The 24991-nt window shown below is 35.7% G+C and overlaps 2 protein-coding genes across 2 annotated transcripts in view; both read right to left on the bottom strand.

Annotated features, from left to right (window-relative positions):
• Window positions 1–24991, bottom strand: part of LOC128020226 (uncharacterized) — a 364990-nt gene that overhangs the window by 125870 nt on the left and 214129 nt on the right. The window contains exon 8 of the mRNA XM_052607044.1: window positions 22862–23173. Coding sequence (XP_052463004.1) covers window positions 22862–23173 — 312 coding nt within the window. The remainder of the gene's footprint in view (window positions 1–22861; window positions 23174–24991) is intronic.
• On the bottom strand, window positions 11031–14104 carry LOC128028911 (polymeric immunoglobulin receptor-like). The gene is made up of 6 exons (XM_052616286.1): window positions 13983–14104; window positions 13569–13895; window positions 12975–13292; window positions 11827–12144; window positions 11474–11749; window positions 11031–11306 (listed from the first exon to the last, which is right to left on the bottom strand). The coding sequence occupies exons 1-6, from the start codon at window positions 14023–14025 to the stop codon at window positions 11167–11169; spliced, it is 1422 nt and encodes a 473-aa protein (XP_052472246.1). The 5' UTR covers window positions 14026–14104; the 3' UTR covers window positions 11031–11166.

The raw sequence follows: 24991 nt of genomic DNA, 5'->3' as shown, positions 1-24991 counted from the left end.
CTGTTAAAAATCGCTGTAAAAAAACGGCCAAATTTCGACAGTAAAATACTGTTTTTCATTAAAACAGTGCATTCTGGGTAATATTCATCGTTTTCGAGAAGTAGCCTGCTGCTATATATCGTAAATTAACAACGTTCAAAGTCGACACTCAGCGGCTGTGTTTCAAATCACACCCTACACCCTCATTCACTATTCCCTACATGAGTTTACTAATATAGTCCACCTGACAGAGAGAATGAACACTAATGAGTGAATTCAGACACTGATCAACAGCTGCTGTTAATGAGTAGAATCACTGAAGAAAAAAAAAAACATAACAAGACAAACACATGAAATACAACTGACTTCAGCCACAGCCTTAGATGAAATCAACTGAAGATTTAAACGATCAACAAACAGCTTCACCAACTTCACACATTACTAACCAGACTGACTTTATTTCTGTCAGATCAGAGAACAGAGATCAAAAGATCTTATTGAGAATTAAAGAGATTTAGATGATAATGTTACTGTTTCGTTTGACATCACCATTGTGGAGATCAGTGTTTGCTTTAGTTGGGCTCCTGACCATTGACTTTTGCACTTTACATTTTGTTTTATTGCTGTATTTGTATCTTTATGATGCATCTGTTACAGCAGTATTAATTTTGATAGTCAAGTGATTATGGTTGTTTCTAACAGGCATGCTCTACTAGACTGACTTAAAACGTTGCTATAGTAATCAAATATTAATTTGGTGTTGAAATATTTGAGTGAATGACACTTCAATTTTGTAAGATTGAAAAGTAGTGTGATAACCATTATTTATGGATTTAACGACTAGTTTTAGTTAAAAAGTATTTCGGGCAGCAGTCCCCACAACACTCAAAGAGAGACATCAACAATCAGCATATGAATCTCAACAATGGTGACAATCAAAAGGTTTATGATGCAATGCAGGCTGGGTACCAGGACAGGATAAAACTCATCCATGATTCCCAGCATGCATTGCGGCATGAATAAATTATGCAACTGAATTGTTCACTTATTTTCTTGAATTCTTATGTGCTTATCATTTTGCATTTGTTTTAAGTTTTAGTAGCATGTGTTGTGATGTTCAGAACTGATCTGTTCATTTATTTTATGGATTGTCACCATTGCTGTGATTCATACGCTGATTCTTGATGTTTCTGTCTAAATTTCAGCAAAGGTTTTTTTTTTTATTATGAGTAAAATTTTCTTAACAGTCTTTTATAACTTTAGCTCAGCAGTGTTCCTTCTTATGCTGTAGTATCAATAAAGAGAAGAGACATGGGATTAGATCAGAAATAATAGTATTTGTTCTTGTCAATCTATAAACAACAATATCAGATTTTTTTTCTTCTGTGTACTTTTGTTTTGCTATAACAGGTTCCAAAGGCGCATTGTTACAGCATGTAAAAAAAAAAAAAAAAAACCTTAATTATTGTAAAGTCACGTTCAAGAGACCAACTAAAGTAAACACTGATCTCCATCATGGTAGTGAAAAAAACACCTAAACCTATTTAACTCTCCATAAGTTCTTCTGTAGACATCTGACATAAATAAAGTAAGTCTGGTAAGTAATGTGAATCTGGTGAAGCTGTTTTAGTAGTTGTTTAATCAGATATTGAGAGATTTGATGCATTCTTTCATTCAGTTGATTTCATCTAAGGCTGTGGTTGAAGTAATTTGTAGTTCTTGTGTTTCTCTTTGCTTCAGTGATTCTGCAGGTGTTTATCACTAATGCTCAATCATCAATTAATCACCGAATTATCTCATTAACTTCACTGATTCAGTGTTACTCTAACACTCTGTAGTGTGCACACATTATAAGTGTTCATTTAAAACTGAGGATTTTCTTGTGGGGTTTAAAGGGTTAAAGATTTAAGATGAAGAAAAAACAGCATGAAATATAATTTAACAGTAATAAACTGTAATTAATTTACAGGAAACAAACTGTAGAAAAACAGTTATTTACTGGCACCCCTGCTGCCAGTAAATGACTGTTTTTCTACAGTTTGTTGCCGTTAGGTCAAGGAAAAACAGTAATATACTGTAAAATGTAAACGTCAGATTTACCAAATGAAAAAAAAAGTTAATTTAACTAAAATATTTGTGAACATCCATAGAAAAAAACATTAGGCAAAGTCATACACTGATAATGAGAGTAAATACTGAACTTGACTGTATTAATGTGTGTTTGCACAAGAGAGATCGTTTAGTTTAATGTAGTTTGGTTGTTCACCATTGTGCTGTAGAGTAGAGCCGGTGCTTCAGTCAATGATGAGCCACAAATTCAGATTTTCTGCTGCTTTATATAAAGGCAGTAAATGTGGAGTCGCTGATACAGTGATGATCTCTGTGTTAAGTACTTCAGCACATACATGTGTGCTATAGCTGACAATGAGCTGCAGTGATTTGAGTAAAAGTCATGTATTTAGTTACTTTATTACTGCACATTAAGTGTTTGCATCGTTATATTAAGAAATATTCCTTCTCAGTGGACTCAAATGAAATAAGTTCATAGTACTGACATCGTAGGAATGCTAGTTTTAAAAACTCGAACTGTTTGAAGCAGTGGGAGTGGAGTTAATTTCCATGGTAGAATTTACGGTAAAATACTGTTAAAAAATAAGAGCGGTAAATTAATGGTTAAGAGCTGTAAATTAACAGTACTTTACTGGCACCCCTGCTGCCAGAAAATTACTGTTATTTAACGGCAAAAATTTTTACAGTGTAGATGCTACAAGCTAAGGCTAGGTAGCAAAGCTAAAAGCTAAGAGCAGGCATGACTGATAGCACAAGCAAGGCTAGAACTAAAAGCAGACTAAAAGCCCGCATGACTGATAGCACAAGCAAGACTAGAACTAAAAGCAAAATTTAATCGTGTCCAAAGTATTTAAACTTTCTTGTTGGCCACCCCTCAAATGTTGCCTTGACCAATCAGATATGGTCCTGGGGTCTGGGGTATCATAAATCATTGTTTATCTTACCAAGCATGTGGTTCTTGCCTCACAGGGTCTAATTTTGGACATGATTCCTATAACACGATTATGATATATTTTACAAATAAATGATTGTCAGGACAATATCAAGCAAGAAAATGCGATTATATCAATACTAGACATGGCTATGTATCCTATAGTTATCAAAAGACATACACAATAAGTGATTATACATGATAGTCAAATGTGTGGGTTACACATAAATGAATATGGAGTTAAGCAATGGAATGATTCATTCATAAGTCTTTTTTGAGTTCATTCTGGTCCATATATAATGTATAAAAGGGGTTTCTTTGCCATTCTCTGGCAAAGGACTTTTCTGTGAAGACAAAGGTTTAAAGCCCTTCCCCCTTAGGAATTTCAGTCTGGTTTCACTGGCTGGAGGGAAGAAGTCAATGCAAGTATTTAACTTGATCTCCTGGGTTTACATGTGATGTCCAGCGTTGCATTTCAATCACGAACAATAAATTTGACAATCTCTTCTTCGAATTAAGATTGTCAATAATTGTTCTATTGGTGTTAATGTTGAAAGCTGTTGTGTGAACAAGTTGGTTGGTTGGTTATCCTGCTTGGTTCTTGTGGCACTAGAACTGATTTATGACTTCCTGAGGAATTCAGCTCATGTTTCAATGCACACAGCTCTGATAGACTCTTTAATTTGTCTGTTCGACTCATTTCTGCTACACCATTCAAGTTGGCGGTTATTAAGCCTCTTATTAAGAAACCAAAACTAGATCCTAGTGAACTGGCAAATTATAGGCCTATTTCAAATCTTCCATTTATGTCTAAAATCTTAGAAAAAGTTTTGTCTGCTCAATTGAGCTCCTTCCTGCAAAATGTTTTTTATCTGTATAAAGAATTTCAGTCAGGTTTCAGGCCCCACCATCGCACAGAAAGTACACTTGTTAAAATTTCTAATGACCTGCTCCTTGTGTCAGATCAAGGCTGCATCTCATTTCTAGTCTTACTTGATCTTAGTGCTGCGTTCGACATCATAGATCATGACGTACTCATAGATCGATTACAAAACTATACAGGTATTCAAGGGCAGGCTCTAAGATGGTTTAGATCCTGTCCGATCGCTACCATTGTGTTTATTTAAATGGCGTGTCATCTAATTTATCACCAGTAAAATATGGAGTGCCACAAGGATCCGTCCTAGGTCCCCTTCTATTTTGAATATACATATTGCCCCTCGGTAATATTATTAGAAAATAAGGGATTTGTTTCCACTGCTATGCTGATGATACCCAATGTAAAAGATTGGATGATCTATAATTTTCTCCTATTCAATTCTTAAAAGACAGAGATATTAAATATTGGACCAAAAAAAAAAACAGTACACAGAATCTTGTAGATTACAATCTGCAACTAGACGGATGTACTGTTAATTCCTCTACAGTCAAAAATCTGGGTGTTATAATAGACAGCAACTTGTCTTTTGAAAATCATATTTCCCATTTTACAAAAACTGAATTTTTCCATCTTAGAAACATTGCCAAGCTACGAAACATGTTATCTGTTTCTGATGCAGAAAAGCTAGTTCATGCATTCATGACCTCTAGACTGGACTATTGTAATGCACTTCTAGGTGGTTGTCCTGCTTCTTCAATAAACAAGCTACAGGTAGGGCTGTGCAAAAAATGGAATGCGATTTTCATGCACATCTCATCAGTAAAGACGCTCCTGTAATTAGAAGTATATCTCCAGCACGATTTTGTGTTAGTTGTCAGTAGACTACGACTCTGTGTATTAAATGCTGCTCCACCTGAACCAGTGTTTGCAAGTCTGCGATTGTTTTTCATGTCCGTGGTTTGAAGCAACCCCAATACCAATAACGTGATATTTAGCCCCTAAAATGCGAATTTTACCAAGGTAACCCTTCCAAAAAAAGCATAATAATATGATCATATTACCCGAATTTTACAGTCTCTGCACTGGCTACCTATTAAGTTCCGTATCAGTTACAAATTATCATTACTTACCTATAAGGCCCTAAATGGTTTAGCTCCTGCGTACCTAACTAGCCTTACGTTACAATCCATCATGATCCATAAGTTCACAAAACGCTGGACTTTTGGTAGTTCCTAGGATAGCAAAGTCCACTAAAGGAGGTAGAACTTTCTCACATTTGGCTCCCAAACTCTGGAATAGCCTTCTTGATAATGTTCAGGGTTCAGACTCACACTCTCTTTTTAAATCTAGATTAAAAACACATCTCTTTCACCAAGCATACGAATAATGTATCTCTTAAATTGTGAATGTAGTTGCATCTGATCAAATGTGCATTCTTATTCTTTAGCTTGGGTTAAACTAATTAATTTTACTTTGTTCAACAGCAGCTATGCTAATGATGTCTCTATTTGTTTCTCTGTTTCTGCTGGATCTTCATCCCGTGGTAACTAGGATTTACACAAGCTCCAGTCTGGATCCAGAACACCTGAGAAGAGATGATGCTGACCCTCAGAGGACCTCAGATGATGCTAACCCTGAATCAACAAACATAACTAACAATTATTACTACAAGTGTGACTGCATCATATAATAATTGCTATTAATAATGTTCATCGGCTGGCTCACTACGTCTTGTATTAATGTTTCTGAAAAATCCTGTCGTACGTGCACAAACTGACAGTCACCACTTATAAGCCACTACTAAATATTGTAGAAACTTAATTTTCTGTAAAGTTGCTTTGTAATGATTTGTATTGTAAAAAGCGCCACACAAATAAACTTGAATTGAATTTAATTGAATTTAATAAATCTTCCACTAGAGGGCGAGAGTAAACTGAATATGTAAATTCACTGACGTCATCTAGAGCCCTACCAGGAATACCTTAAAATTAAAATACATCTGATTTGTTTTGATACTTTTATCAGTTGTATGAAAAATTAAACACTTTTTTAGTAGCAAACAGACCAGATCTTACTGATATTTGGACTTTTTATTATTATTATTATTATTTTACAAGCTTAAAACATATATGATATATTTAAATTGATTCAGAACCACAGACTGCAGCTCTCAAACAGACTTCAACATCACTGATGACAGATCAACAAAACAAACACAAAAGGTTAATTGATGGCAGAGGTGGAAAGTAACAGCGTTACTGTAATTGAGTAGCTTTTTTGTGTACTAATACTTTTTAAAGTATTTTTTTTTTTTATCTGTAATTTTACTTTTACTTAAGTATATTTTGTTTGAAGTATTGTACTTCGCTACATTTTAAAACACATTAATTGCTGAGTAAAAAATAAATAAATAAATCGCTCCCTGGAAACTGCGGCAGTAAATAATGGCCAGGAGAACAAACTGGCGCTAAAATCACAAGAGAGATGCAGACGGACAAAACAGGCGTTAGTGGTGCAGACATTGCTGAAAACGAAACCCCGTCATATTCTGAAGTCTAACTCGAAGGAAATGAAGTGAACCCCTGGACATATTTATGCTCTATTATTCAGTGTAAGCTGTACTTGCCTAGGAAGACAAAACTAGCAGCTTATAAAATCTCGACAAGACATCAACCCTTTGCAAGAATGTAGAGGTAAGCTAAATAATTGCATCGTTGCATTGGTGGTTAAAATGAAGCTTTGACATTTTAGCAAGAGGTTTTGCACAAATTAGCCAAAAAAACAGTGGTGAGGAGTGTGCTATGTTGTCTGCAATAATATCATAAATTTTGTTTTAATGATGTGCGCGCACATTTATAGTGTGTTCTTTCACTGTCTGATTCAGTCTCCTAAAATGCATTTAGAATGATCACAAAATCGAAGATATAGGGGCAGAAAATTGACATATTTATATAATCTCATATATTAAATCAGAATCACACAAAGAATGCCATATTTTCCTTGAAAAATCATTATTAATATATACAAATATATAACAGTTCAGTAAACAAGTTTAATTGTAATTAAGAGACTTGCGTTTTAGAAACCATATTGCCTTTTTTAGCTCTATTTCTACAACAGAAAATAATTCCAAACACAGCCACCAAAGCACAGTTCTGCGTCTCTGAGCAACGTGACAGTGTTTCGTTCCTGAATGAATCAACCGTTTAAATGATTCGGTTCAATCGCAATGACTCACTTATTAACAGTGACTTGCTGACACATACTGGCCATTTTAATTTCACATTTAAAGTATCTTTTGATTTTTTTATTTATAATTATTTTCTTATCATTTCATATGAGTATTCAACATTTTATGTCTTGAATATCAAAACATTATTCATGCATTTGTAACTGCAGGTTAAATGTATTCTTCTCCTGCACTAAACAGTGTAATACATCTAAATGCCACTTCCAATTAATCTTCTGCATTTCCTCTGCATTAAAAGATGAGTTTGTTGATACTGATTTGCCTGGTAACAGCCCAAATGTTTTATTATTTTAAATAACTGATTCCTTTAATTAAAAACAACTAGTTTGAGATTAATAGGCCTGTGCCAGGGGTGTCAAACTCAGTTCCTGGAGGGCCATATAGCCCTGCAGAGTTTAGTTCTAATCCTGCTCCAGCACACATATCATGTAGTTTTCAAATAAACCTAAATGATTAGATTAGCTGGATCAGGTGTGTTTAATTAGGGTTATATCTAAACTGTGCAGGACTGTGGCCCTCCAGGAACTGAGTCTGACACCCTTGGCCTGTCCCATTTTTGACTCCCTCCCACTCTTAAAATGTAACGAAGTAATTTTTACTCTGAGTAAATTTTAAATGAGCTACTTTTTACTTTTACTTGAGTAAATTTTTAGGCTGGTACTTTTAGTTGTACTTAAGTAAAATTTCATTAATGTAATGGTACTTTTACTTGAGTAGAATATTTTTGTACTCTTTCCACCTCTGATTGATGGAACTTGAGTTTGTCTGTTTTCTTCTTATGTTTTTTGGTTTTCCAGTTTCCTGTTTCTCCCCTTGATTTTCCGCCCTAGCCTGCAGAGATCTCCCATTGGTGGAGTATGCACGGTTCTGCGGGCTTGCTGTGTGCACGGCGCTAGATGACACAATGCTCAACTCTCTGTTTTGGATGGGGACCAGTTACTATCCCCCTGTGGACCTCCCAGGCATCACAGGACTGAGCTGGAGGGAAGGAATCCTCCGCTGTCTGAGTTTGCCTCCTATTTTAGTCCTGCGTTTTTCCATATCCAGGGTCCGGCATTTGTATTTCCTCCTGGTGTTCTGTTAAATAAAGTTCTGTAAATAAAGTTCTGTAATTATTGGAATGTCCTACGTCTCTGCGTCTCCTCACTCCAGCACATTAGGCATGCATGACCCAAATCAGTTAGCAGTAGAAAAAAAAAAAAAAAACAAGCTACACCATTCCTTTTTCCGCATTCATTTTTCAGCTTCTCTCAGAAGTATGACACAATACTGAAGTAAAATCAGTTAGGTGCTGACATCTTGTGCTGATTCGGGACCCGAGTCTGTGCAGTAGTGAGTGAAGTGTAGCCATGTCCTGCCATGACGTCACACTCCTTTTATTATAACATCACATTACAAACTAAAACCAAACTTATAAAAAAAAAGAATAATAATATCTGAACTTACTTCAGCCCAGATAGCACAGGTACATCTGCAAGATATCTGTTAAAGATGGCTTTAAAGCATTTGCTGTGGACAAACATCTGATATTCTTTATGATCTCAGTTGTACATATATTTGACATCATAAACATCTTAAAGGCATCTTCTAAACGTCTATTTGACATCTGATAGGGAATGAACTATTGATGTATTGCAGAGGAGGAAACACTCTAAAAAAGATGTAGATGTATAATGCAGACATTAAAGAGAGTCGTGTGACCTCTGCTGGGTCCAGTCCCCTGGGAGTGATTTAAACGCTTCAGTTTCACTTTTAAAGATTTGCATGTCACACTTGATTCAAACAGACAAGCAGTGCAATTTAAGGAGAAAGGGTGGATCAGAGATACATTATGGGAAATATATTTAAAAATATTTCTTCTAAATTCTCTAATCACAGTATTTCAGATGGCTACAATAAAACAGTGCTGTAAAAAAATGCAATTAAGATATTTGATTTTCACAAAATTATTATGTATATGTGGTGTGGAAACTTTTCTGTCCATTTGTACTAAAGAAAGAGTTTCCTGTTTTTTTCACACCTGAATGTGGCCGAAGGGTTTCTTGGTTATGACTCAAACAGCAGTAAAGAAAACCACAAGCTGGAGAGTATGTAGGGTGATATTTAACACACGGTCGCTGGATAAAACAGTCACTCAGCCACAATACATTACATTTTACATTACATTTAGACAATACTTGAGGAACTATTCCAAGCAAATCTCCTTAACCTACAAAAAATACTAGAAATAATTAATTTATGAAATTATTAACACATTTGTTTGAAAACATGTTAATCAAACAAACTGTCTTTATATAAATATTATATAAAACATTTTTTTAAACATTCAGACACAATTATTTGTAAGGTGTGAGGATCTGTGAACACAAAGGATCTGAGTCTTGTATGGTGACTCAGAGTGAAACAGAGCAAACATTGTATCATCAATGGATGACAGTCTTCACACTTCTGGAAACTGCATGCCTTCCGGTAGGTGTAGAGATGTTTGTCAGAGGATGAAAAAAGTGCATCTGCTCCAGAATTGGATCCAGAATGTGGAGAAATAAACACTGTACTACAGATTAAACACTAATTTAGCAGAAGATTGGATTCACCATGTCTCTTCTGTCTGATGATCTGCTCATCCCTACTTTCACAACAAACCTGAGACAAAACATCCCTTTGAAGACATTTTGGGGTTCCCTCATTTGGACAAAAGCATTTCGTCCTTTATTCCAGTGACTGGATTAGTAGTGATTAATATATGTGACCAATCACGGAAAGTAGGGACACAAGTCGGTTCTGGGGCATTTTGAGTTATTCACAGATTCTGAAAGTGTAGTCTCCAAGCTTTCCAACTAACACATGGAAATCTGATAATATTTGGAGAAGTTGTGGCCATTTGAAGGTAGGCACTCAAAAAAGCTCAAAAAGCAGAAATAGCCTCTGAAGATTGTGCAGTTCTCACTGCTGCGAGTGACAATGGGGCTCATTTACATCTCATTTAGATAAGCCATACCCCCTGCATAGCAACGACAGACACAACGGGAAAAATCGGACCGCATACTATTAATGATAAAGGAGAATGTGTATTGTAAATGTCAGTAATTTATCTTTTTTGACTTTTATAAAAATTATTTAGAGGCTGAAATATGTGAGTTTTATCTTTTTATAAAAAATCTTTAATCTTTCAAATCTGCCCCTAATTTTTAATGTTATTATTTTAATGTTTATGTAAAAAAAAGTACATATTGATGCTCATTTTATTTGTTATTTTCTGGTTTTCTACATACAACTTGGTGAATTGATTTCATTGGTAGCATTAGGACTTTTTTAACAGGATTCTGTGATAACCGATGAGCTAGCTAATAACAATAGATCACATTGACAATAACAACATGAGATAACATGTATGCGTTCTTAGAATGAACACAAAACGACAAACTTTGATGTTTATGGAAACTCACCCCATAAGAAACAAAAGTATTCTCGCAGATCTCGCTGCCTCCAATGAAATAATTCGTTCGGGCACACTTTCTCTTTGTCGGGGTCTTCTTTGGGATATTACAGTCTTACTATGCCACTTTCATCGTCGCTCAGATCGTCTTCAGAATCAGTGAGTGCTTGTTTATAAGCATCCGGATTGTCAAAGAAGCACTTCAAAACATTTTCGGTGTAACGGCCACGGTTCAGCTCGTCTGCGTTCATCTTTGCGGCGTCCATCTTCACTGAATTTTGATATCAGCTAGAGCCGGTCAGAGCGCTGCATACTAAGTAGCCACGCTTCCCTCGGAGGGCGGGGGCAATAACAAAAGAAACAAATGCCGGCTTATCCAGTGTGGAAATACACAGACAATGAAACGCCCCCACTGCAATGCTAGAATCTCCGACAAACAAGCTGATTTCAACCTCAAAATGTACGCTTTTAAATATACCAATACTGCTATCTCAAACTCTGAGAGGCTTCTTTGTGATCTCAACTAACACATTCTGCAAAAAAACGAAAATCACCAATTTTGAAAAAAAAAAAAAAAGCTTCTTTCTCATTTTGCTCGAAAGTTGTGCCGCCGATTTGTGTCACTGGTTTCCGTGACGGGTCACATATGCTTTATATAACACAATGTTCTCATTCAGGTTTAATTTACACATAATCAGACAGAATCCCCCAATCAGCATCAGAGCTGAAGAAACACAAATCAAGTTGAACAAGGTGAAATCTGAAAATAAAACACACACACACACACACAGTTATCCTCTAATGAGAGAGAAATAAGCATGCACAGACATAAACATACACAACATTAAAACGAAAACGACGACAAATAAGACACACTTATGAATGAACATAAAGTTGATGTGATGTTTTCATCTAAAGATATTTTACCTGTTTTAACAGTGAGACTGACTTTAATGATGATGTGAGCACCACACCAGTATGTCCCAGAATCCTCTTCTCTCAGATCAGTGATGTTCACAGTAAAGACTCCAGTAGATGCTTCATCACTGAAAGAGAATCGATCATCTCTGATCATCTCCAATGAAACTCCATCCTTCACACACATGGAGGCTTCATGTGCTTTGCAGAAGCGTTTCTGATCTTCATCATGATGTTTGCACTGGATTGACACGTCCTCTCCTTCATACTTAGTCAAGTTCAGCTCTGGAAATGTTTACAGACACAAGAACATCAATTCACTGCCGTAGTTTCACATATTCAGATACAGAAACCTTCCTCACCCTCGTTCATGATGACGATCAGATGAGTGTAAAGATAATTGAGCTCTGTTTCTAATGTCACTGCACACCAGTATTTCCCAGCATCCTCTGCTGTCAGTCCAGTGATGGTCCCAGTGAAGACCCCTGCAGTGACGTCATCATTCAGAGTCAATCTGCCAGTCTTGGTCTCTTTCTCTTCTCTCACAGTCTCACTGAGAGGATTTCTGTCTCTAGTGGAGCACTTCCCCTTACAGAGAGACTTTGGCTTTGATTTATAGATTGAATCATAAGGACAGATGATCTCAGCTGATTCTCCTTCATCTCTCACTACTGGAGGCACTTGAGAAAAAAAAAAAATTCTACATAAATTATCGTTCTTATAAAGCATTTATATATTTGGTACCTCTTATAAACAATAATATTTAAACTGCTCAGTGTCATGCATTGTTGTGATTTATTAAGCACACAAAAAAGGAAATTGAAGAGTCTTTAATTAAATAATACAACTTAGAAAACATCAGAAAACACAGGAGTATACGCACCCACAATAGAAAACATTGAACAAAGATCTCAAGAAACACCAGGCTAATAATACACACCAACACACACACACACACAATGAAAGTGACGCATGTGGGACAACATACTTGTCCATATGAATGTGTGCTCTGAATTTCATCCATACAAGCATACACACACACACCCAGTACACACAGCAGAGAGAAGTGAAAACACACACTCAGACACAGCAGTGAGAAGTGAAAACGCACACAAACACATCCATTTGCTCTGGTGCAAAAGGTCCCTCAGTGGCAGGTAATGCGTGTGAAACAGAATGCTCTTTATTCACTCTCTTCACCTAAATGTCCTGCCAGCACTAAGAATCGAATCGGTCATCTTCAGGTTACAAGACCATTAGGTCACAACTGACCCGGGAAAGAGAATTAATGAGATAATTAACCCAAAAGGTGAACAGAATCAGTAACTTCAGTCAGTAAACAAACAAGGAAACTCAAATCTTGACAAGGTGGCAGAAGAGAGCTGAAACAAAACCATGAACCTGACACTCTTCAGACACTCTTCAGTCTTCAGAAAAATAGTGTATAATCAATTCTGCAACAAAAGGCAATTTCATAAACAATATTTTAATGATTATTTGTACTACTCACTCATAACATGAAGATGAACAGTATTAATAATGGAGTAATTGTATGATTGTTTGTCGATCCAAACTCCACATAAATAAACTCCTCCATCATCTGGTGTCACAGCAGTGATCCTCACACTGAAGATGTTTTTATGTTTGTCATCAGAAATACTGAATCTTTCTTTCTTCTTCCATCTGCTGTAAATCATCTCAATATACTCTTTTCCTTCTTTGAAGATGATCTTGGCATCATTAATTTGATTCTGTGAATATTCACAGCTGAAACTGGCAGTTTCTCCAACATTCACCATCACTCTCCTTGATACTTTACAACATGAATCTGGGATTTACATAAAAAAAAAAATATATATATCAATATATATATATCTATATATATATATATCTATATATATATATATATATATATATATATATATATATATATATATATATATATATATATATATATATATATATATATATATATATATATATACACCTTACTTTTGTAAAGGATTTAAAATCATCAGTCGATTCAGATTATTATTATTATTATTATTTTTTTATTATTATTTTTATTATTATTATTATTATTATTTGTCTTAAAATGACTGACCTTCTTCCACATGTAAAGTCATATCTATACCCCACTTGTAAAGAACACCGATCCAGTATCCTCCAGCATCATGTTCCTTCAAATCTCTGATGTAGATCATGAGGTTTCCCTCATTATTTTGAAACAATGTGAATTTTCCAACATTGATCCATTTGTCATGTTTCGTATTATTCATTATATTTGTCCACTCAGGTAATTTGGCCATATATTTAGCAGAGTCAGGTAATTTGTTCATGCATTTAACATTTGCACTGAACCAAAGTTTCCCAGAATCCACCAGAACACTTGCTCCAGAATATCCCGTGACGCTAAAGCATCTCACTGCAGCTGTCAATCAGATTGATACTGTGATCAGAAAGATGATGAACAGAAAACAGCATCATTACTGCAGTGATGAAAGAGAAAAGCTCTGACCTGAGATCAGGTAGAAAGTGAGGAAGATGAGGAGGATCTTCATTGTGAGTTGAGTTCAGTCTTCTTTCTGCTGAATGATCTCTGTGTGAATCTCTCTGTCTCTACATCTGTCTGCTTTAGTTACTTCCTCTTTATTCAGCTCTTTATCAGTAATGAGCAGCTTTACTGGCTCCTCCCACCATCAGCACTGACTGAATATCACATTAATCACACTGAAAGAGCGACACCTGGTGGAGTTGCACTGTCTGATACTGAGTCATTTAGCTGTGTAGCTTGAGTTTGTAAGTCTATACTCAAGCCCAAGAGGTCTTTTTTGATGTCTTCTGTACGTCCGATTTAGACGCTCAGAGAACCTCCTTACAAGGTTAAAAACTAGTTTTAAAGTGGTAGAAAAAATAAATATTTAAAATAAATATTTTCAACATCATTTACATTAATTTATTCATTTAGGCATAACATACTGTATCTAGATCAAGAAAATAAAATAATCTTTATGAAATAATGAAATAACTGACAATTGAGCATGTGGTAAAATCAACTGCAAATCAAAGACATTAAATCTCTGAAGATCTCAGCAGAGGAGGATCAAACATTTCCACAAACATGGAATCATTAGATTGATTTATTTCTGTCAGACATCTAAAGAAGCTCTTATTGAGAATTAACGGAGGTTTAAATGTTGATATTTGATTCATTTGAAGTCACCATTGTGGTGATCAGTGTTTGGTTTAGTTAGGATCTTGGTCAAGCTACTTCTTCAATTAGCCTGTCTCTGACTGCTGTAACTGTGTTTTTGTGAAAGACTGCTGTAACGAGAAACAAAATTAAGAGAACTCAGGTGGTATCAGTTCTTTGTTGAAGATGAAAAAAGTCATCACATATTAAGTACCTGAGGTTATGAAGTTATTTTTTATTTTGTGTATTTTTTTTTTTCATGTATGAAACCCATTGCTCTTGGTCTCTGTACTGTAGATTTAAAAAGTTTGCGGTTTGAGACATGGAAAGTAGTATTGCGGGGAAAAATCATATCATATTCAGTCCATAAAAAAAAGGAAAAAGAAAAAGAAAAAAAATTAGGTATTTTACATGCAAATAACCAATCGGAAACCATCTATAAAGAACTAGGAGAAAATAAATTCTTGCTTAATGAAATAATGACCAAAATAAAACAGTTTCTGATTCAGAGACTTCGTCACGAATCTTTTCACCACAGCAATAAATCCGGAAAATATTTAGCCAGTCAAATTAAAAGAAATAAAGAAAAAACAGCTATAACATCCATTACAAACTCAGCAGGGAAGCTAACCAATTCACCTATTGAGATAAACAAAATATTTGAAGAATACTATACAAAATTATACTCATCTGATATGGACCCAAATCAAAAAGACATAAACTAATTCCTCGATAACACCATTCTACCAAAACTCAACCCGGAGCAAACTATCTCTCTCAAATTACCAATCACTGAAAAAGAACTTCACGCCGCGCTTAAACACATGCAAAATAATAAAACACCAGGACCGGATGGCTTCCCTGCTGAGTTCTACGAACATTTTTGGTCAACTTTATAACCACTATTTAGTAGAACAATAATGGAAATAAAACAAAATGCTAGATTCCCATCCCACGTGAATACAGCGCTTATATCACTCATTCCTAAACCTAATAAAGACCACACCCTCACATCTAACTACTGTCCTATTTCACTTATAAATGTCGACATAAAAATGATTAGCAAAGCATTATCTCATAGAATTGAGAAAATTATATCATATATTATCCATCCCGATCAGACCGGCTTTATAAAAGGTAGACACCCATCTAACAATACCCGCAGATTATATAATTTAATGCAGTACTCATCAGTACAACAGAAAGATACTCTCATTGCCACATTAGATGCTGAAAAAGCTTTTGATAGGGTCAACTGGAAATTTTTATACACCACACTACAAAAATTTGGCTTTGGAGACTCCAAATTATGGGAGATTTTAATATTCACGTTGATAATACAAATGATACATTATGACTTGGGTTTACTGACATAATAAACTCTTTTGGAGTCAAGCAAAACTTCACCGGGCCCACTCATCGTTTTAATCATACACTAGATTTAATTATATCTCATGGAATTGATCTTACTGCTATAGATATTGTACCTCAATATGATGATATTACAGACCATTTCCTTGTATAGTGCATGCTGCGTATCACTGATATTAACTATATGTCTCAGCGTTACCGTCTGGGCAGAACTATTGTTCCAGCCACCAAAGACGCAAATAACCTGCCAGATCTATCTCAACTGCTTTTTGTACCCAAAAATACACATGAATTAGACGAAATGACTGGCAACATGGGCACTTTTTTCTCTAATACATTAGAAGCTGTTGCCCCTATCAAAGTGAAAACGGTTAGAGAAAAACGTACTGTACCATGGTATAACAGTTATACTCACTCTTTCAGGAAAGAAACACTTAGTCTTGAGTGCAAATGGAGAAAAACTATATTGGAAGTTTTTAGAATTGCATGGAAAAACAGTATGTCCAGCTATAGACAGGCTCTAAAAACTGCTAGGGCAGAGCATATACACAAACTCATAGAAAATAACCAAAACAATCCAAGGTTTTTATTTAGCACAGTGGCTAAGTTAACAAATTACCAGACGCCACCTGATTCAAATATTCCACCAACGTTAAATAGTAATGACTTTATGAATTTCTTCACTGATAAAATAGATAACATTAGAAATACAATAGCGAATGTAGATTCTACAGCGTCTAACACTTCAGTTTCATCCATCGCACCCAAAGATAAACTGCAGCGCTTTACAACCATAGGACAGGAAGAGCTAAATAAACTTATCACTGTATCTAAACCAACAACATGTTTATTAGATCCTGTACCCACTAAATTACTGAAAGAGCTGTTATCTGTAGCCGAAGAACCGTTTCTCAATATCATTAACTCGTCATTATCTTTAGGTCACGTCCCAAAGCCATTCAAGTTGGTGGTTATCAAGCCTCTTATTAAGAAACCAAAACTAGATTTGGTTTACTTTTACTGTCTATGGCAGTGGTTCCCAAGCAAAAATATCTAAGATAAATTGGTGGTTTATTCTTAAACCAATCAGCGAACTTGAATAGTGGAAGCATGGTTACATTTTTTTTTTTTTTTTTTTGTTATTTAATTATATGAAATGATATTATGTTATGATTTAGACATTTTGACATATATTAACAATATTATTTATTTTAATTATTTATTTAATAGTAATTGCAATACCAACCTGCAATACCATCACAGGTTGAAAACCACTGGTCTAAGGAATAGAAGCGTTTGAATAGAGGTGATGACTTTCTTGTGCCATTCCAGCCTTCTTTCTGAGGTCCTATTGTTAATATATCTGAATATCCAACACTGTAAGGAGTATACTACAAAGAGTTTTCAGTCACTATCTTGACCAATTTAGAAACACTGTCCACAGTCTGATACACCCAGTGAATATTGAAGATAAAGGACTGCACAGAAGAAAAGGCACTTAACTGCTGCATAGATGATGTGGATGCTCGGCCACTCTTCGATCCTTATCACTTTCACTTTATAGATCCATCCTTCCAGTTCCCCAAGACACAGAGACTAAACTTCCACCTTCACACCACATTAATCCATTACCACCACCTTCCCACTGCCTTGCCGTGGCATTAATCCGTCCGCTCCATTCCCCCACCTTCCTTCGGCATTAATCCATCCGCTCCGTCTTGCATCTTCACGTCAGAATGCCCCTTTTATAATCCACATAGTCGATACTCATCCCAATCACCGTTAACTCTCCTCCTATTTGTTATAACAAAAATGTACTCACTGACCTCGGTTTAAGAACAAACTTAAAATCATGAACATAAAAAAACTTCATTTTTAGAGTCTAGATCAAGATGTTCTCACTGAATTTTTTTTATAAAAAAGTTAAATATCTTTACAGTCTGTGCTTTATTATAGTATTTCAGACACAATTTCACAAAATAATAGTTTAACAGTGAACTGACTTACTGATCACAAATTAGCAGAATTTTGCAGGTTATTAGCTGCTCAGCTGCTCCCGATGAGCTGGATGGCGTCTTGCATGGCTGACACCGCAGTCGGTGTATGAATGAGTGTGTGAATGGGTGAATGTGAGGCAACTTGTAAAGTGCTTTGGATGGCCATGTGGTCTGTTGAAAGCGCTATATAAATGCAGTCCATTTACCATTTACCATATTAAAGGGCATCTTGGTTTGATCAAAGTAACTTAAATGCAAAAGAAAACCACAAGGCAGCATGTTGATGATTTTATCACACTGACCACAGTGTTAACAACCCAGCAAGCACAAACTGCTGAGACCTTTACATGCAAGTCTCTTTAATAAAGTAGTAAAATACTTATTATTACAGTAAACCCGGAGATGCTTGTTTATGTGATATTAACATAAAGTAACTATATTTAAAGGGGTCATATGATGCAATTTACATTTTTCTGAGTTTTACAATTGTTACAAGCTCTTGGTGTATGAAGAAGATCTGTAAAGTTGCAAAGATTAAAGTCTCAAATCCAAAGAGATATTCTTTATCAAAGTTAAGACTCTGCCATGACCCCTAAAACGCCTCGTTTAAACACACTCCCACATCTCTACATCACTGTGTGGATATATTTGTGTAATGCCACCCAAATGTTCACACAAAGAAAGAAGGCATGGTTTCAGGAACACAGTAAGTATTGAAGCAGTCATGTCAGGGAGATGTGTGTGTATCCAGGAGAAACCAAAAGCACTCTGTTTGGCTTTCTGAAAGTAGATGCATCTATAAGATTACTCACAACAGAACAGCAATGCATTTTATGGACGACCGTTTTCCTGATCGTAGGAGACGAAGTCATTCTGACTGTGCTATGACAATCTGGTGCTTCTGAATCAGCTACTGTAAGTATGTTTTGTTACTAGTTTAAGTATTTGCTATTGAATATTCAAATACAAAGTTTTGTGTGTTGTATGTGTGTGTGTGAGTGTGAGTGTGGGGGGGGGGAGGGGGGGAGAGACAGGGTCACACAGTGTAGTCAGCTGTCTTAAACATCCATGGCTTGTGTTCTGCAAACACATGTGAGCTTCATCACTTTGTCTGTAACGAGACAATGTGTCCACTTTAAGCTTGAACTAAGGACATTATTAATTGTCTTTACATTTATTTTGAAAGATGAAGCTTATGATTATGGAAAGGGGCGTTACATTTCCGATGAGTACTTGCGGTGTTCAGCCAATCACAATGCACTGGGAAGCTGGCCAATCAGAGCAGACTGTCCTTGTTTGAGAGGCGGGGCTTAGAGGACCTACAATAATGTAAAGTATTTGAAAAAATAATGTGTTTTTTGAACATAAAAGCATGTCAACATATTCTGTTACACAAAATAATTATCTTTAAAATAAAATCATTTGACCTCTTTAACAATACAAATATATAACATGCAAAACATTTTTCAGACATTCTGTGATTTGTGGACATGCCTTTTTATTATTATTTATAAGCAAAACTTTCAAAGCACACATGGATAATTTGTTAATCATGAAATGTTTTTCAGGCTTTTGTTAAAGCTTTTTATTGTCTTCTGCTCACAATAGATGTTCATCTTCTGTCTGAGTTCAGTCTCATGTGTCTCGCTGTGGGTTTCCTGAATAAAGCTGTTTAATCTTCACAATCAAACTAAACTTAGACCCTGAACCTTCACAAGTGTTATGTGGCTTTGAGATGGACAGAGAAACAGCCTGTCCATCACGCTCACACACACTTTCTCACAAGCTTTCATGATAGCAATCAGATCATTATGTTCTTATACTCTATTTCTGGATGTATTTCTGGGATCTGGTATTTCAAACTAGATTCACTCCCACTGCTGTTAATATTAATGTCTTCCTTGATACTGTCTGTGTAACTATTTTTTATGTACAAATCTAAAGCAGGACAAATAGCATAGCATATAGCTTACTTAAAGAAATTAAAACAAGCCATTTAAACTGAATGGAGTACGAATGATGATTCTCAAACTCCATGCGACTTATCATAAAGGTCTGTTTAAGAGCTGCTATTAAAGAGTCTTTATTAACTGTTAAAAGCTGCTGTATGTGGAGTGGAAACTCTACAGTAACTTTTAGAAGTGTCAGTCAAGGGTTTATTTCCTGTTTTCACCACACCGTCACATAAACTGACATGACAAACTATTTTAAACATGTGAAAGAAGCAACATGAGCAGCAGCGGAAACTTTGAAATGTCTCATGATAAAGTGTCTCAACTGAACGACTCTCATTAAACCCAACAACTGCTCATTACTAAATTATGGATTATGAAGAGATTTTATCAATGAACTGTGAATTTAAACAAATGTAAAAAAAAGAAAAAAAGAAAAAAAGAAAGATGTTTTGTAAAATACTGGTGTACAGTAAATTAGTTGAGTGTCATGCGGTGACTGACAGCAGCGTATTCAGATTGAATCTCCTCCTCCTCACTGAATCTGACTGCAGCTTCACTGAGAGACTCTTCATGCTTCTGGAAATTGACAGCAGTGTACAGGAGCCCATCAGAGGGGATTGTGGGTAATTCATCATGACTGTTTATTTGAGCTGATCCAGGATCTGAGAGAGAATCGCGTCTGCTGTCTGCACATGATGACTGAATGCTGATAAACTAGAGAGAAAGTACATTAAAATAACGGAAGCTGGTGGGGAAGTTTTTGAGGAGGCAGAGGTGTAAATTAAAATTGATAATTAGCTGTGGCAACACAATACCACACTTGTGATTATCACACAACTGTATAATGCACACAGCAAAAAATCCAGAGTGAAATTAACTCTGCTGGGAGTACATGTGAAACCACACTCAAGATTGTGAAAGTGTTCAAATAGGAGTGTTAAATTAACACTGAAGCTGAGTTAAAGTTAATTAGATAATTAAGTGATTAATTCAGTGATGATTGACCATTATTGACGAGACCTGATGTTAACATGCAGAATCAACAAAGATGAAAATCACTATGTTTATGTCACCATTATAGTGGTCAGTGTTTGGTTTAGTTGGGCTCTTGAGCCTTACAATTTTAAAGCGAGATTTGCTTTGGCTGTTACAACTGAATTGTAACGAACAGACAAGAAAAAAATCATAACATGGGCATTTGACCTGAATCACCAAACTCAATTAAAGCCTGAACAGATTTGATTGACCTCATTGATTATAATAACCCTTTGATTGGACAGTACGCGCTAATTAAAATGATTTCTTGAAAGATGTTCTGTTAATTAAAAAAAAAGAAATCTTGTTTTAGGCACACACATACATCAAAAATTAGTGTAGGAATCTCAACAATGGTGACAAAGCAAATTCAGAAAAACGGAACAACTCTAAACATTAGAAAACAAACTACTAAAAGTAACATAAAAAAATTAAAATAGAATAGTAAGAATAAAAGAAATTACTGAAAAAATTCAACTAATAATTTATTCATGCCGCAATGCATCATGGGAGTCATGGATGAATTTTGATTGGTGGCACCTAGAATGCACTGCAACATGTTTTTTGGATTTTCACCATTGTTGAGATTTACTGGTTGATTCTTGATGTTTGCATGTCTAACTAAAAGACTCTGTTGAAATACGTTGTTGAAGAATCGCAGTGCTGCAATAATCAACAATGTAATTTTAACTCTGTAATTCATGAACAACTATAGTCTTTGCTTGTCCATCGGTTTTAAAACTTAGTTTTAACATTTTAGGGGTCAAAAGCCCAAAGCAAACACTGACCACTATAATGGTGACAACATTAAAATAGTGATATTTGCATTTGCTGATTCTGCATGTTAACATCAGGTATTGTCAATAATGGTCAGTCATCACTCAATTAATCACTTAATTATCTAATTAACTTTAACTCTGCTTCAGTGTTAATTTAATACTCCTATTTTAACACTTTCACACTCGAGTGTGGTCTAACATGTACTCCCAGCAGAGTTAATTTCACTCAGATTTTTTTTTTGCTGTGCACTACTAAACATGGATAAAGACATAATAACTGACAATACTTTATAAAAGATTATAACTTGTTTTTATAACGCCTGTGTAAAGCAGCTTCTGAAGGCAAGTAGAGCAGCTTGTGAGGAGTGTAAGTATAGAAGTGACCAGAGGTTAGAGCAAGGACTTTACAATTGGAGTAATGTGTTAATCACACTGTGACTCACCATTGTATCTTTCTCCCTTTTTCTCTTGTCTGACGTCGAGGTTCTTCCTGATTAACCCCAAAAAATAAGTCCGAAAGTGAAAGACAAACTCGATCAAGATTAAATGTGAGCAGCATCTAAGATAAAAACTAATTGAGTGATTGAGATTATCTGAAGCAGCTCAGAGACACTCAAACGATTCAGTTAAACGATTCAAGAGATAAATAATGCAAGCAAATGTCACCTCGTCTCTTGTGTCTTAATTTGCACACAATCAGAGTGAATCCAGCGATCAGCAGCAGAATCACACACACACTAATAATGATGATCATGGAGTAATCTGAGAAAAATTAAACACACAAACACAGTCCAGAGATAAATTATATATTTCACAATATATCTACACAGTTATTAAAATGTATGATGTTCATACTCGTTCCTATTCCAACATATATGTCTGTTTTAACATTTTCTATTCAATAAATATGTATAGGACTCAGTTTATAATAGGACTAGTTGTGTATTATCTTTCATGTCTCACTTCTGGAGTTACTTTTAACAAGCAAACATGAACATTTAACAAGAACAACTGGTGTTACTGAATGCACTATATCTATTCAAATGAGACCATCTGAAAGGACTCACTGATGAGGTTGAGCTGAATTTGAGTGTTCAGGGAGATGAAAGTCAGATCTGTGTCTCTGGTTTCTGCTCCACACCAGTAAACTCCAGCATCTCTCACACTCACATTACTGATGCTCACTGTAACAACTCTCTCTTCATTTCTCTCTGATGAAACACTCATTTCTGTCACTTTAGATGAGCTGATGCTTTGGCAGATGTGATTATCATCCTCTTTGCAGAAATGAACTTTATTTTGCTCTGGAATCTGACAGGTGATGTTGACTTCTCCACCAAGATACACAGATTCAGTCACACTCTTTGGATATTTTTCATCTGTTAACCAAAAGAAATCACACAAAAATCAGAACACATTTTTTTTAAATATATAAGACAAAGTACCTGAGGTTCCTCACCGTGTCTGACGCTCAGCTGTATCTCAGTGAAGCTCTCAGTATAGTCAGATACTTTCACTCCACACCTGTATGTTCCTTCATCTGCAGCTTTCAGCTCTCTAAAAAACACCATCAAGACTCCTGCTCTGGTGTCGTCATATAAAGAAACATCTCCATTCTCCACCCATTCACCCTGAACTCCTGGATTCTTCCTCTCTGAACATCCGTCTGGTTCTTTACAGATGTATTTTGGGTTGGTTTTGTATTGAGGATGTTCACACTTGATCATCAAACCACCTCCTGAGGAGCCGTTCACTCTAGACACGCCCACTTTAGCTGTCAATCACAAATATCACTAAATCTGGGTTAAACAGTTTATTTTATTTTTTATTTTTTTGCAAACTCTGAATGCTTGCTCTACTCACTCATAATATGCAGATGAACAGTATTAATAATGGAGTAATTGTATGATTGTTTGTCGATCCAAACTCCACATAAATAAACTCCTCCATCATCTGGTGTCACAGCAGTGATTCTCACACTGAATATGTTTTTATGTTTGTCATCAGAAATACTCAATCTTTCTTTCTTCTTCCATCTGCTGTAAATCATCTCAATGGAGTCTTTTTCTTCTTTGAATATGATCTTGGGATCATTAATATGATTCTGTGAATATTCACAGCTGAAACTGGCAGTTTCTCCAACATTCACCATCACTCTCTTTGACACTTTACAACATGAATCTGTGATATTTTTCAAAGATAAAAAAAAAATGAAATTACTATATTTATTAAACAAAGACTTTCATCAAAAAAAAAAAAAAAAAAAAAAACTGACCTTCTTCTTTCACATTCACAGTCACATATATACGCTGGTTCTGAAGAACATCAATTGCGTATCGTCCAGTATCTTGTGTGTTCAGTTCTCTGATGTAGATCATGAGGTTTCCCTCACTGTTTCGATAAAGTGTGAATCGTCCTTCATTAATCCATTTTTCATGTTTCTTATCATTTATTATTACACTCCACTCAGGTAATTTGGCCATATATTTAGCAGAGTCACTGGACCAAAGTTTCCCAGAATCCACCAGAACACTTCCTCCAGAATATCCCGTGACGCTAAAGCATCTCACTGCAGCTGTCAATCAGATTGATACTGTGATCAGAAAGATGATGAACAGAAAACAGCATCATTACTGCAGTGATGAAAGAGAAAAGCTCTGACCTGAGATCAGGTAGAAAGTGAGGAAGATGAGGAGGATCTTCATTGTGAGTTGAGTTCAGTCTTCTTTCTGCTGAATGATCTCTGTGTGAATCTCTCTGTCTCTACATCTGTCTGCTTTAGTTACTTCCTCTTTATTCAGCTCTTTATCAGTAATGAGCAGCTTTACTGGCTCCTCCCACCATCAGCACTGACTGAATATCACATTAATCACACTGAAAAAGCGACACCTAGTGGAGTTACACTGTCTGATACTGAGAGATCACACAGGTTTCATGTTCATGAGGACAAATGACACAGAATCAAATTGCATTATCACCAAATAACAGCATTAAATGGATAGTCAGAAGTGGGTAGTCCAGGGGCCAAATAGTAAAAGTCCTTCCATATTGTTTTTCCACCCATGAACTCAGCATCAGGAACCAAGTCATTCCTTTCAAGTCACAGACTAGTCTAAAATCAAATCCCAAGTCCTCAAAGAGTTAAAGTCAATGAGATAATTAAGAGACTAATGAAATGATGATTGTGCATCAGTGAT

The sequence above is a fragment of the Carassius gibelio genome, chromosome A1, assembly GCF_023724105.1.
Source record: "Carassius gibelio isolate Cgi1373 ecotype wild population from Czech Republic chromosome A1, carGib1.2-hapl.c, whole genome shotgun sequence".
Taxonomy (NCBI): Eukaryota; Metazoa; Chordata; class Actinopteri; order Cypriniformes; family Cyprinidae; genus Carassius; species Carassius gibelio.
This window is presented reverse-complemented; position numbering and strand designations above follow the sequence as displayed.

Excerpts from the sequence above, each read along its gene's own strand:
- LOC128028911 (XM_052616286.1), bottom strand. The coding sequence starts at position 14,025 with ATGAAGATCCTCCTCATCTTCCTCACTTTCTACCTGATCTCAG. Across the intron at positions 13,896-13,982 it reads CACTTTCTACCTGATCTCAG|CTGCAGTGAGATGCTTTAGC; the intron begins GTCAGAGCTTTT and ends TCTGATTGACAG. Across the intron at positions 13,293-13,568 it reads GACTTTACATGTGGAAGAAG|ATTCATGTTGTAAAGTATCA; the intron begins GTCAGTCATTTT and ends TGTAAATCCCAG.